The sequence below is a fragment of the Nicotiana tabacum genome, chromosome 20, assembly GCF_000715075.1.
Source record: "Nicotiana tabacum cultivar K326 chromosome 20, ASM71507v2, whole genome shotgun sequence".
Classification (NCBI taxonomy): domain Eukaryota; kingdom Viridiplantae; phylum Streptophyta; class Magnoliopsida; order Solanales; family Solanaceae; genus Nicotiana; species Nicotiana tabacum.
The window spans coordinates 21,467,152-21,481,417 of NC_134099.1; the positions used below are offsets into that span (position 1 = coordinate 21,467,152).

At 34.7% G+C, this 14,266-nt stretch overlaps 2 protein-coding genes across 15 annotated transcripts; one reads left to right on the plus strand and one right to left on the minus strand.

Annotated features, from left to right (window-relative positions):
* The first annotated feature begins 1,499 nt into the window (after window positions 1-1,499).
* LOC107807407 (beta-1,3-galactosyltransferase GALT1) lies at window positions 1,500-7,687 on the plus strand. 14 transcript variants are annotated; one of them, XM_075240629.1, is made up of 11 exons: window positions 1,500-1,639; window positions 1,857-1,923; window positions 2,021-2,217; window positions 2,678-2,767; window positions 3,801-4,691; window positions 5,339-5,559; window positions 5,687-5,968; window positions 6,238-6,366; window positions 6,437-6,616; window positions 6,789-6,896; window positions 7,039-7,687. In XM_075240629.1, exons 5-11 carry the CDS (start codon window positions 3,932-3,934, stop codon window positions 7,246-7,248), a joined length of 1,890 nt encoding a protein of 629 aa, XP_075096730.1. In that variant the 5' UTR covers window positions 1,500-1,639; window positions 1,857-1,923; window positions 2,021-2,217; window positions 2,678-2,767; window positions 3,801-3,931; the 3' UTR covers window positions 7,249-7,687. The 14 variants fall into 14 exon arrangements, with proteins under 14 accessions (XP_075096730.1, XP_016487248.1, XP_016487250.1 ...); XM_016631762.2 differs by having other exon boundaries at window positions 2,678-2,761; XM_016631764.2 differs by having other exon boundaries at window positions 2,021-2,136; window positions 2,678-2,772.
* A 429-nt stretch (window positions 7,688-8,116) lies between these two features.
* Window positions 8,117-11,779, minus strand: LOC107807409 (rhazimal reductase 1). Its single transcript, XM_016631774.2, has 4 exons — window positions 11,058-11,779; window positions 10,093-10,339; window positions 8,950-9,132; window positions 8,117-8,554 (listed from the first exon to the last, which is right to left on the minus strand). The coding sequence occupies exons 1-4, from the start codon at window positions 11,375-11,377 to the stop codon at window positions 8,330-8,332; spliced, it is 975 nt and encodes a 324-aa protein (XP_016487260.1). The 5' UTR covers window positions 11,378-11,779; the 3' UTR covers window positions 8,117-8,329.
* Between the last annotated feature and the right edge of the window lie 2,487 nt (window positions 11,780-14,266).

Here is a 14,266-nt window from a genome sequence, read left to right on the forward strand (position 1 = left end):
ATTTAAGGAATGATCATATTTAAAGCTCAAGGGAATGAAGTTCAAATTAATGAAAAATAGAATTAGCCGTGATGATGTATTTTTTTTATATACCGTTGGAGTGTTGGTGACATACATTTGATCCCTTACTTTAGTTTCGTTGCTTGTGCTTGTTGACACAATTTTTATGTTATAAACGGTGTTCGTCTTATTTTAGCTTCTTTTTGTCCATATTAGTTAGGCGTGTTTATAGCAATAAACTTTCCGTTGAATCCCGCGAATTTTCTTATTGGTGTAATTGATAACCAAATCGATAAGCCCCAAAAATCGATAAATCGAAATTGAAACCTTATTGAAACGATAACGATAAGCATATGTACAAATCGATAATCGATAAGTAATTATCAATAAGGGTCAAAATCGAATCGATAAATCGAATGCACATCCCTACCTATAAATCCGCCCCTGGCCACGTCAATATTTTATTACTCACGAACGTCTTTACATAATTAAGAGAAAATTAATGTAATTAATAATAAAATGATGTCTTCTCTAATTATCTCATTTTAGTCATTTTTCAACAAACAAATAGTAGTACGGTTTCCTCGTTTTGACAGTTGGTTGGAGTATCATTACCTTTACGGAAAAGGTCCAAAAATGTACTTGAACTATTCGAAATAGCTCAAAAATATTCTTCGTTTGCTTTTAGTGCCAAAAATATCCTTGCCGTCTATGTTTTGGCCCAAAAATGTCCCTAAACCGTCAGTTTTGCTATTGAAGCTGACATGGCAGTCCAAATGGGTGAGAATTGCTTACATGGTCGTCCACCTAAGCAATTCATATATGAAAATTATTTTCTCAGAAATTTTATTTTTCCAGAATTTTTTAATAAAATATAAAATCAACATTTATTTTGAAAAAAGTAAAAAATTTCGAAAAAAATATTTATTTCGATTTTTTTAATTAAAATACAAAATCAACACTTATTCCGAAAAACGTAAAAAATTTATGAAAAAATTATTCTTGATTGGGGTATATGATTTGATTAAAAAATTATTCTTGATTGGGGTTTTTTAATCAAATCATAAACCCCAATCAAGAATAATTTTTTCATAAATTTTTTACTTTTTTTCGGAATAAGTGTTGATTTTGTATTTTATTAAAAAATTCTAAAAAAATAAAATTTTCGAAAAAATAATTTTCACATATGGATTGCTTAGGTGGACGACCATATAAGCAATTCTAACCCAGTTGGACTGCCATGTCAGCTTCAATTGTAAAAATAATGGTTTAGAGACTTTTTTGGGCCAAAATATAGACGATAGAGATATTTTTGGCACAAAAAATAAATAGATGATATTTTCGAGATATTTCGTATAGTTCAAGAATATTTTTGCACATTTTCCGTTAACTTTATTTAACTTGCAATAGAAACTAATCAAATCAGTATTTTCCCTCCGCGTTTCAATTCCAGTTTTTTCTTAATTAGGCGTAGACTTGAAGTTCAGTCCAAGCGACAACGACAGAGCAACAACGGGCCCATACATAAATCATCTTTCCCTCTCTATTTTACATTTTTTTAACTCTTCATGTTCATTTCTGGTACAAAATCCAAGTGTTTTTCAACATACATCATTTCTCACTAGTCACGACTCTCTAGGTACGGTTTTTCTCTCTCTCTCGTTTTTTTGATAGTAGAAAATGTTCAGCTTAACTTTGATTTTGTAGTTTTGCTGCTTAGTTTTCAGTTTTTAAGCGGTTCGATCTGTACATTTCGCGAATACTCTCGAACTACACTTCGTGTTTTTGTGTTCAAATTTTAGTGTGAGTTTTCTAATTATGTTTGTAATTTCTTCGTTTTGCTGCTTATTTTACAGTTCAAAGCTCTTCGATCTGTGCATTTCGGAATTTTCTTCTATTTCTTAACTTCTCCGGCATAATCAGGTATGCTTCGTTTTAATTAACATCGGTTTATGGAAGTAGAAATTGCTGGTTAATTTTTTGAACTTAAGAGTGATTTTCCGAAATTTCTTCTGTTTAGCTTGCAGTTTTAAGCTGTTCGATTTGTACATTGCGCTTCATATTGACGAAAACGCCGCATTCTAGGTTAATTGCTCGATTGGTGTGAATTTGCAGACCGCAGTGGCGTCTCCGAAGGTTCGAGAAGCAAATTCTTAGGTTTTTCTTGTGGAAATTATGGAGGAACTGGACATTTGTGAAAACTATGAGTTTGATTAAGTTTGTTTCCTTTTTTCCCGACTTCAGTATTTTTTTCAAAATTTATTCTTTCTTTTTCTTTTATGTTGTGTTTGAAGTTGAGATTGAGATCTGTAGTTGGTCACAGTTGAGTACTGAATGTTCTCACGCCTTGTGCCGATCTAAATTGTTTTTGTGTATTATATTTAAATTTAATTGTTTATTCTGTAACTTCAGGTGCTTGCTGGCTTCTGTCGCACAGCTGTTATAAAATACTAATATATTGAAGACTAAGCAGAATTTAGTATAGCATCTCAGTGTCTAAAATATGTGAAATAGTTTATGAGTATTTTAATTTCTCAGAAGACAGGGCAAGAAACTAGTATATCATATTTTTAAAATAGTTCTAATCTCTCAATTTTTTCGCTAGTCGTTGCTTTTGTTTCTGCCTTCTGATTATAATACTCAGTTTTAGTTTTGTATCTTTGTATTTTTGCTTCAGGAATTGGTATGATTGCTGCTGCCTTTCCTTTTATCTTTCCTAAGCCGAGGGTCTTTCGGAACCAGCCTCTCTCCCTTCTCGAAGGTAGGGGTAAGGTTTGCGTACATACTACCCTCCCCAGACCCCACTTGTGGGATTACACTGAGTTTTTTGTTGTTGTTGTATGCTTATTTAGAGCATTTTCAGCTTTTCATGCTCCAGATAAAGTATAATACTATTTTTTGTCCTGATCGGTCTCAATGTTTCTTCCAATTTCTTTCCACTGGTACATGATCCTGGCAGCTGCAATCTTTTTTTTTCTTTTTCTTTTACCGGTCCTGTTAATAAAAGTTAACTACGCTTGGGATCGTCAAACGGCAGGTTTTATAGGTGTTTAGTCATTTAACTTCAAAGCTTGTTTCTATCCCTTTATGCTTCAAACTAAGAGTATAAGGTGGAAAATTGGACATTTATGTGCTTGTGTTATAATTTTTGAATCTTTTCTCTTGACTTGGTTGAATATGTTTCATCGACTTCGCCTTTTTTCTTGTCATTGATATAAAGGTACCAGTAAAACTTATCCGTGTTATTTAAGCTGCAGACACTGCTTCTTGGCTGCTGCCCTTTCTATTTCAATATAGCTAGGACTATATTGCTCTTTTGCGTTCAAGTTGCGATCTTCCTCTCGGAGCACTTTGATATTTATTCAAAACCATTTTCTCTGTTCAATCTCTTATCTGCTGACAGGACTAGTATTAAAGCAGCAGTAGGTCCTTTAGGTGTTCAATTCAAACTACATCTTTTAATGTTCAAGAACTTGCCCCCTAAATTGATCATCAGCCAGTCAACTAGGTTTTTCGTGTTCTTGAGCAGTGCACTTAAATCTCCAATCTCATGTTTAGGCATGATTTTCATCTGCAACTACTTTCCAATCTGGGGAAATAATGTGAAAGTGCATCTCTTATTTGGTGTTATGAAGAAATGGGTATCGTTTCCTTTTGGCTTTTGCACTGTATCTAGCAATGGACTCACATGATCAAGATTCAATTTTGTTCTTCAAGTTAATTATGGTTCTTTTTCTCATTAGCATATGCAGATCATGAGATAAGCTGTTTTTTTGACATATCTGGGCATACTGTTGCAGGTGCTATTGTTCTATGACTTATCGGGGCATTACCATTGAGGGTGTTACTGTGTTTGACTCCTGGAGCTCTTCTAGTCTGGCATTAGTCGAATTGAATCCTAAATGATTAAACAGTTTTATTGAGAATAAAAATGAAGAAATGGTACGGTGGTGTTTTAACAACATCTTTGTTGATGTTTTTGGTTCTGGGGTACTGTGTGATGAGGAAACCTGTCAAGGAAAGTTATGTTACAAGTTCTGTCTACTTCAACATGACAAATCCTCTTGAGTGGATAAATGCTATGGCTCCACCTGCAGCTCACCAGCCAGAAAAAATTACTCAAGTTATATCTGCAGAAATTGTTGTCTCTGATCTCTTTATTAAGAGGAACCTGTCAGCTCAGGAGCAACAATCTTTGTCTACATGGTATCAGTTGAAACGCTTAGTTACTCATGATCAAGTCTTACCTAATGCTATAGATGCAGTTAAGGAAGCCAGTATCGCCTGGAACAACCTCATGACTGCAGTAGAAAGGGAAAAACTTGATGCAAATGATAGTTCAGTTAAGACAGGAAAACAGAAACAATGCCCTCATTTTCTCAGCAAAACCAATGCTACAGAAATTGATGCCAGTGGCTTTAAGTTGCGGTTTCCTTGTGGTCTGACTCAGGGTTCTTCCATCACAATAATTGGCATTCCAAATGGTCTTCTTGGGAATTTTCGGATAGATTTGACTGGTGAACCACTTCCAGGTGAACCAGATCCTCCTGTTATTCTGCATTACAATGTTAGGCTCCATGGTGATAAAATAACTGAGGATCCCGTAATTGTACAAAACACCTGGACAATTGCACATGACTGGGGTGAAGAGGAGCGCTGTCCCTTACCATCGGATGAAAAGAGTAAGAAAGGTAAGAGAATTTTTTCCCTCTTCACAAAAGGAAGCCCATAGCTTTGAAGCTCATTTACCAGCATTCCTTTCAATTCTTTCAATGATTTGGCTACTTTCTATGCTCTAGAAGTGATGCTGCATCCTCATGTGTGCTCAATTGAGTAACTGCAGTCATAATGTTGGGCATGCCATTTTTCGAAATAAACTTATTACCCTTGAAGTCTATGTCATCTCTTGAGGTCTAGATCCTGCAAGCATTTGGGATTTCTTTGTGTGCTGATATTATACTAAACATTCTGAAAATGGGTTTATCTTCATGGCAATTTTTGCTATTTTAGATATATATAGATTCCCTAATTTCACTATTTCAAAGTCTGCCTGCCTAGTTGAGTTTCAGTATCTTTCCTGTTGATATTGTCTCCCTCAATTTTGTCCCCTCCCATTGCTGCGTAAGCCTCAAGAGATATGTTGCAAACCTTTTCTCCAATTTCTTAAAAGCTGGTTGGTCTCATATAATTGCATCATCTCCTTTGCACCTCTATTTTTTTCCAAGAGATATAACAGGTTTATATGACTATCTAAATTTGGGTTCATCATAATGTTCTCCTGTTCCTCACTTGTATCATCCTTTGCATTATTAACTAACATTAGTTACCTTTTTGCCAGTGGATGAATTGGAACAATGCAATGACATGGTGGGAAATGTCATGGCTACTCGACATGTCATTGCAACAAATAAATCTAGCCTGGCTCAGGACGGGTCTAAATCAAGAAAATATTTTCCTTTCAAGCAAGGATATCTCTCTGTCGCAACTCTGAGAGTAGGATCTGAAGGAATTCAGATGACAGTTGATGGAAAACACATAACATCTTTTGCTTTCCGTGAAGTAATTTTTTTCCTCTGTTTCTCCTTTTCTCCTCTTGTTCCTCTGAATTTTATTGTATTTCTGTATCATCATAATGGTTATCTGCTTCCCCAGAATCTCCTTTAATTTTTTATGTATGTCTTATCAGACTTTGGAACCGTGGCTTGTAAGTGAAGTGAGGATATCCGGAGACATAAAATTAATTTCTGTTGTCACAAGTGGTTTGCCAACATCTGAGGATTCAGACCATATAAGTGACTTGGAAGCTCTAAAAGCAGCTCCTCTTCCTCCTCGGAAAAGACTAGATCTCTTTGTTGGTGTATTTTCTACCGCAAATAATTTTAAGCGCAGAATGGCTGTCCGGAGAACTTGGATGCAATATGATGCAGTGCGATCTGGACAAGTTGCGGTGCGGTTTTTTGTTGGCTTGGTGAGTGCTTCTTTTCTTTGCACTCCATACTGTGAAACTACCATTGGATCTAAGTAGTGTTCAATACTGATGCTTATTTGATCCTAATTACTGGATCTTGGGGCTGCCCAGTTAGAGCCAGAAGATATTCCATTATTTATTCATCCTGAAAGCATCTTATTTTAAAAAGTAGATAGGATTATGTAATTTCTTAGTAGAAGTCACATATTAGAATTCAGCATGTGAAACTTCATTTGACATGATAATTCTGTGTTATGTATCTGCTGTAGCATAAAAACCAAATGGTGAATGAAGAGCTCTGGAATGAGGCTAGGACATATATGGACATCCAGCTGATGCCTTTTGTTGATTACTATAGTCTTATCGCTTGGAAGACCATTGCCATATGTGTTTTTGGGGTAAAATCCTGTACCTTCCTAATCCACGGAGTATCTCGTGCACGCCTTGCTGACTTCATTTATTGCACAGACCGATGTCGTTTCGGCAAAGTTTGTCATGAAGACAGATGATGACGCATTTGTTCGAGTGGATGAAATCTTGTCTTCTATGCAGAGGATTAACGTGACTCGTGGATTGCTGTATGGTCTTATCAACTCAGATTCCCATCCTCATAGGAGTCCAGACAGCAAGTGGTTTATCAGTCCAGAGGTGAATATCTTCATTTCTCATAGTTCATAGACAATTTCACCCCTTGCTCTCTTTCAGCATTCATCAATGGGGAAGGGCATCTGTCTTAGCAATTGATCATGAAACGAGAATAACACATAGTTGATCTTAAGCTCTTATACGTATTGAATCTTGTTCTTTTGTTGATGTAAAGGAATGGCCTGAAGAAACTTACCCTCCTTGGGCACATGGACCGGGTTATGTTGTGTCCAGTGATATAGCAAAAACAATCAGCTCAAAACAGAGAAAAGGCCGCCTAAAGGTAAAATGTACCACTGTCTCTCTCTACTTATTCAACTGTCATTTAAGTGAATGAAGTTTACATTTGAAAGTGTAATATCCAGCGGCCCCTGACCTGTATCTCCCATTTAATTCTAAAAGTTACAAGTCCGCTGAAAATGCAGATGTTTAAGCTGGAAGATGTTGCTATGGGCATCTGGATTTCAGAAATGAATAAGAAAGGGTTGGAAGTGAAGTATGAAAAGGAAGAGAGGATTTTTAATGAAGGTTGCCGAGATGGTTATGTTATTGCACATTACCAAGGCCCTAGAGAGATGCTCTGTCTTTGGCAAAAGATTGAAGAGAAAAAACGGGCTTTATGTTGTGGCGAGTAATACAAATTAGTTTTTCTTCCGAGTTTTGAAGGCTCGTAAGTTTCTATTACTAAGATTTGACAAAAATCCTGCTGACCTTTTCTACTAACTGACCAAGGATATCTACTTGAGGTGGAATACCAATTAGGACGGGAAGAAGAGGCAAAGGTCATGCTTATTTGAGCAATACCACGTTGTTGTATAAGGAGGTAGAGTAGTTCCTAGCATATTGATATCAGTAGGTGATTAGATTAGCTTGTTAAACATAGTACTAGAAGATTGATTATGATGGTGGGATCTGTATTATAAAGAGGAGGCTAAATGGAGGGGCATTATACATTGTATAGAGAGCGGGTAAACTATGTTCGGTGATTATTTTGTATGTAAATCACACGATCTCTCGTACCCATTTCTCGAGTAAAATGGAGAGCATTGATATATACTACAGTATGTTTTTACATTGGAGTTGTCTGCCTTGTATCTTGAAGCTACTGCAATCCTAAGGGGTTGTTTGGTTGCTGGTTAGGAAGAAAGTTGTTCATATATCACGTTTGGTAGTTTTTTTGTTGCTTCGTATAAAATTCAGCACACGAAGTACGGTGTTTGGTCATCAATTTACATGTCACATAAATAAAACAGGTATTACATGTTTAATGTAGTTTTTAGTTGCTTTGTAAAAAAAAATCAGCACACGGACTGCGTTGTTTGGTCATCATTTTACAATGTCACAAATAAAACAGGCAAGTTATGAGTAAATTATGTATTATTTTATGTGGAGTAGCAAATAGAATGATTAATTCCTGTATATCTAATTTTTTGCATTACTATAACTCGAACCCTGCATTACTTGGGGAACACGGGTTGCCCGTCGCTGCCGATTCCAATATGATTTTGTTCACCAATAAATAATTTTTTTTAAATTCAAAGCCAAATCAAATAAAATACTCAATATATTACAGTTGCATGTCAAACCATACTAAATTGAAGACTACATCATCTCTTATCAAATTTGTTTTAGTTGAATTTTCGATTTTTCTCAAATACCTTTGTAAACAACAAAAAATTGCAAATAAATAAATAATAGGAAGGCTGGAAACTTTTATTATAGCTCGCCATCCCAGAATTGGTCCACGGATTTGTATGGTCCATTTGGATGAACAAAAACCTCAGCTTTGAATCCTCTGCATTGAGGAATCTCTTGAATTCGAGCGATTTCTTCATTGCTTAGTTCCCAATCCAAAATTTGAAGGTTCTCTTTCATCCTATCCTTGTTAAAACTCTTCACTAATACAATAACTCCCTGCTCATATACCCACCTCAATGCAACCTACAATTAAATATCATGTTAGATATTTAGATAAGGACTAATAGCCGGTTTAGCCGAGTTCTTTAAAGAAAAAAAAAGTGCTTTAAAGCAGAAGCAGAAACAATTTTTTAAAAGCGTGGAAAAAGTAACTTCTTCCCAAAAATATTTTTTCAAAAAACATTTTTCATAAGAATATACTTTAAAATATTTTTTTAAAAGCTTGGCGAAACACTAATTACTGCTGAAAAGTGATTTTCCAGCCAAACACAAATTACTATTCATCAAAAGTACTTTTTTGAAAAGCATTTTTGATAAAAAATATATTTTAAAATATAATTTGATTTTAAAAATTTAGCCAAACAAACTATAAGTCAAATGTACTAACAAGAGAAAAAGAAAAAGCTGAAGCAAAATACCTGTGCAATGCTCTTTTGTTTATGACAGGCAATTTCCTTAAGGATAGGGCTTTGCATAACAGCATGGTTACCCCATAAAGGTATCCCATTTGCCCCAAGTGGAGACCATGCACTTACATGTATCCCTTTCTCCTTACAAAACTCTAACATCTTGTCTTGCCTCCATGTAACATGCATTTCCACCTGCCAATTAATATTAATCATTTCTCTTACCCTCCTAATTAGCGGTGACAAAATAGTTAAAAAATAGTTTTACATTCATATTATCTACTGAACAATATGTTAGATAATAAATTTTTTAAAAACAGGTCAAATATAGATAAAAGATATATTATCCACTTAAAAAATGAATAAGTAATGTGTTTAACTTTTATATTTGTAAAGATTCAAATTGAGGGTTCCTCAAGTTTGGGAGACTAGGAATTCTCCCAAAAGTAATCATATTCAAGAAGCCATTAATAATATGGATATCCATATCATACGCCAGTTAATCCATTTTCTATCCGTATTAAATATGGGTCAGGTAGGATAATTTATCCGTTTTTAGTTACTCGTTTTCGATCCGCCCATATCTGATCCGACCTGCCCGTTTGCCACCCCTACTTCTAATATTCTTTCATTGATGAGAATTCCTATAAATACACTTCAAAACAATTGAACATTTTATGTAGCACAAATTAGAGTTAAAAGTTCTATATACTGAATAAAAAACACAATCATATCAATTATAAGATAATTATACTGTAATAAGCATTAGTTTATGACCTGATTGAAATAGGAACTAACATGCTGTAAAAGGTTAAACCACACCAATAATGAAATTTTTGTTTTACACTTAATGTATACTATAGCTTAACTCTTTCTGTAAATTAATTTAATGGGCTATTCTATTTGGTATCCCATCTTTCATGTTTGTGCTCATTTGATCCTATTCTATGAACTTTTTAGAATTCTGTGCGAGCAGGAGCGGATGCATCATAGAATTATCGGGTTTAACTGAGCTAAGTATTTTCGACTTAAAGTATAAATTTATATGTAAAAAGTCACTAGAATTACAATAAATAGTAGATATACATCCATAACTTTAAATGCTGAACTCATAGAACTAAAATCCTAGATCCATCTCGATTAATGCAAGCATACCTGGTTAACGGCAGGAGGAATAGTAGCATGGTGCAAGAGTTGAGAGAGTTTTGTGCAGCTGAAGTTGCATACACCAATTGACTTTGCCAAACCTAACCTGCAACATTCTTCCATTGCTTCCCATGTTCCTCTCATGTCAAATGGAATTACATCCTCATTTGCAAACTTTATCTCTTCATCATTGCCGTTTTTCATCGTTGCTGGCCAATGTATTAGGTACAAGTCCAAGTAATCCATCCCCAGAGTCCTACAAACATTTTTCACATGTGCTTAAGTTCTATACATAATGATTGTGTAAAAATTATTTACAAAATCCGGTCACTCATAAGGTAATTACATATGAATTAGGAGTACTAATTAGCAACTTAGTAAAAGTGATAACTAACTTGCTGTACACATTTAATTAGCTGCATTGACAATATAGAAATCTTTGACATTCATTCGGTAGAAACTAGACGGAAAAAGAAAACTTAAAATTAAACTAGCTCCAACGACGACTATGATATTTTAGGCGAATCTCACATCAATAAAATACGGAAGAGAAGCTGGGTATATAAGTAAACAAGCCTTACAGTGGCGGAGCTAGAATTTCACCAAGGAGTGTCAAGATATAAAAAAATAGATACACCGAAAAGTGTAAGGGAGTCAACATATATTAAATATACATAAAACAGAAAAATTTGTGTAGCAATACAATGTAATTTTCTAACGAAGGGGTGTCGATTGACACCCGTTGGATGAATGTGGCTCCGCCATTGAAGCCTTAGACTCTAGTGACGCGTTTTTAAGCCGTGTGGGCCTAGGCCTAAAGAGGACAATATCATTAGTGGGGTGTGCCGTGTATGTGTGTGTGTATATATATATATATATATATATATATATTTGATAAAATATGTGAAGTATAATAATATCGAATCTACTGTCTTTTATACTCTGAATCTGTCTCTCTATAAAAGAAGACTTACGCTAGAGATCTTTTGAGGGCAGGAAGAACAAGGTCGTGGCGTGTTTCGGTGCACCATAATTTGGAGGTAATGAACACTTCATTTCGGCTCATAATTAGTCCACGTTGAACCGCTTCCGCCACTGCTAGGCCAAGTGCCTCCTCAGACCCATAGGCAGCTGCCGTGTCAAAGTGTCGATACCCGGCTTCAATGGCACCTACAAATGTGGCGACTAATTCATCCAATGGTGGTAGTGAAGGTGCTGTTCCCATGCCTATAAGAGGAATTTCATGACCAGAATTCAGCTTAACTCTTGGGACTAATACTTGCTTCATATCCATAGCTATGACTAAAATGACTAAGTACTCGATGACCGTGTATTTATCTCAACCAATGTTTTTTGCATCAAGAAAACATTTGATAAAATTGGAACGACACAGGAAAATTAGGCAGGCGTTAGCTAGCATTTTTAATGTGCAAGCCATAACACCTTATCTTGTTGAAGTGATAGATTTGATGTGTGGTGGAGGTTGTCCAATATGAACCTTTCCCTCATTTCAACCGTTTGTTCAACATAAATACTTGAACTCTAGGTCTCTACCTAGCATCAAAAGTCATGGTTGTAATCTTCCTGCAAAATCATAACTTAACATTGAAAGAGGGATTTGTATTATAAACCATACGTTATTGTGCAGATCAGCATAAGTATACTACGTACACAAATGGTGATACTGGACCACTCTGATCTTTTTTCTTTCCTTTTTGTTTCACTATTTATGTCAAGTTCTTTTTAATTACCTGTCAATTTTAAATCGATTGTTAAGTTGTTTAACCGCTTCTGTTTATTGGTAAAACTTTGCTCTACATGTATAGATTTAACAAAGTATATATGAATTTTGAATAATCAACTCAATTCTGCATAAAGGAGAAGGTTACCTAGTTTACTAAACGAAACTTATTCTAAAGGGTGTTTGGATTGGCTTTTAAGCTGGTCAAATTAATTTTTAAGCTTTCTTTAGTTTTTTTTAATGTTTGACAAAGTTAAAAAGTGTTTACAATAAATTAAAAACTGCTTAAAACAAGCCAAAAGTAATAAGTTGGGCAGCCACAACTTATTGTTTTTTGACTAAAAAGCTATTTCTGCTGAAAAATTACTTTTTTTAAGCCAATCCAAACAGACTCCTAGTTATTATGAATTATGAATATTATGATAGCAAAATCCACCCATGTCACAATGATACAAACATAACCATACTATATTTGATGTTTACATCAATTCAATAAATATATAACAAATATCTTAACATATCATTCTTATTACTAAACTAAAGTTAATTATGACACATCGTAAACACTTACTGCAGGTAAGTGTCTACCTTTGCCCATGGCAGTTTCCTTTGTAAGCATAAACTTTTATTTATATCAGGATTTTGAACATGATAATCTTACATAAAATTATTATAGAAAATATACCTGAATCGTAAGTCATTATCGTGAAGCGGAAGCGTTTATCGAAATTGGTTTCTCGCCCCTTGCCCTAGCTTTCGTTAACCCCGACTTTAGTGATGGAAGAGAGAAATAAAATACGGTAACCCTAATGGGTGGGGAGAGGACCAATTTATAGAGGTTCTCATTTAATCCGATAATTCCATCAAGTAACTGATCGGACATATGAGATTTGCTTATTAATTAAATTAAACAAATCTCTTCTATAATGTCCATCATAAATACCATAATACGATAAGCTACTAAATGTGAGTTATGGCGGTTATATATAATTTGTCTACATACTCCCTTCCATATACTACAACATTAGCAACTCATCGTACCAGGTCCATAAGCTATAAAATATTATGGTCCACAATAATGTCTCATTGAGACTTATCCTGTAATATCTCAAAACAATAATGTGTACACCATTATGAGAAGCAAGAAATCATTAATGTATATCAGAAACATATAAATGAGCTCAGAGTGTCAAAACATCATAAATACATCAGTCATAAATACAGCCAAGACCCATTCTATGTACATGTTCTTTAAATATCTTTGGCTGTAAACCTTTCGTTAACGGATCTGCAATCATGGGATCTGTTCTAATATGCTCAAGTGACACTATTTGTTTCTGAACTTCCTCCTTGACGGTAAATTACTTTAATTCCATATGTTTGGCACCTTTGGAGTACTTCTCCAGCATATTATACGGGAGTTCTAGGATAACTATGCTGGAACTCCAGCATAATATGTTGGAGTTCCAGCATAAGTACACTAGAACTCCAGCATAATATACTGGAGTTCCAACAAGTATAAATGTCTAGTAGGGGTGTACAAACCAACCCGAAAATCCGAATCAACCCGGAAAAAAACCCGACTAGTGGTTTGGTTTGACTCGGTTTGGTATTGGAAAATAAAACCCGACCACAATAGGGTTGGTTTGGTATTAACTAAAAAAAGTCAAACCGAAATCAAACCAACCCGACATTATATGTATACTTATTTTATATATTAGATAGATAAAAATATTTATTAGAATGTAAGTTATAATTATTTCTTAATTTTTATTATAATTTCTTTATATAGCATAATATTTTAAATTGGTATTATAGCCCATGTAAATATTTGTTTTTGTTTGGCCCATAAAAGAATAATTGAGCCCAAACCAAAACCTAATCTTAAAAGCAGATAGATCGTCCAAAAGGTGTTCTGAAACACATAAACAATTGAAATCATCTTGCCTCTTCTCCAAAGGCAAAAAACCTACGATCGTAAAGCTCTCATCGGTAAAGCTCTTTTGCTCTCATTTTACATGTTTTCTTTTAGCTGCATACATATACCTTGCTTTTCCCCAATTAACTAAGATGTGGCAAGCTAGCTTCAAGTCCAAGTGGTTACATTGGTCCTTTATCAAAAGATCAAAGTAGAAGTAATGATACAGATATAAGGGAAACAAGTGAAAAAAGATGCTTAGCTTCTCAAGAATGTTGTTCCAATACCTTTAATTCATCCTAGTTGGATTCTTTTATAACAACCTTAATTTTACTTTAGCCCCAAATTTATGATTGTGGTGAATCTAAAAACTCATATTCTGGACCCTCCCTGCTTTATGCTTTCAATATAACAACCCCCCCCCCCCATATTAAAAAATGTAGAAAGATTAGACAGTGATCCTGTTATTGCCCAAGAAGTTTCGCAATCCAGCTAATTCTGAAGAATCTAGCCTTCTGTTTATA

What these genes read in the sequence shown, in the direction of transcription:
- LOC107807407 (XM_075240629.1), top strand. Translation starts at nt 3,932, where the DNA reads ATGAAGAAATGGTACGGTGGTGTTTTAACAACATCTTTGTTGATGTTT. An exon ending in CATCTTTTGCTTTCCGTGAA is followed by an intron (nt 5,560 to 5,686) that starts GTAATTTTTTTC and finishes ATGTCTTATCAG; the next exon opens with ACTTTGGAACCGTGGCTTGT. An exon ending in TGCGGTTTTTTGTTGGCTTG is followed by an intron (nt 5,969 to 6,237) that starts GTGAGTGCTTCT and finishes TATCTGCTGTAG; the next exon opens with CATAAAAACCAAATGGTGAA.
- LOC107807409 (XM_016631774.2), bottom strand. Translation starts at nt 11,377, where the DNA reads ATGGATATGAAGCAAGTATTAGTCCCAAGAGTTAAGCTGAATTCTGGT. An exon ending in TTCCTCCTGCCGTTAACCAG is followed by an intron (nt 9,133 to 10,092) that starts GTATGCTTGCAT and finishes ATTAATTGGCAG; the next exon opens with GTGGAAATGCATGTTACATG. An exon ending in AACAAAAGAGCATTGCACAG is followed by an intron (nt 8,555 to 8,949) that starts GTATTTTGCTTC and finishes ATTTAATTGTAG; the next exon opens with GTTGCATTGAGGTGGGTATA.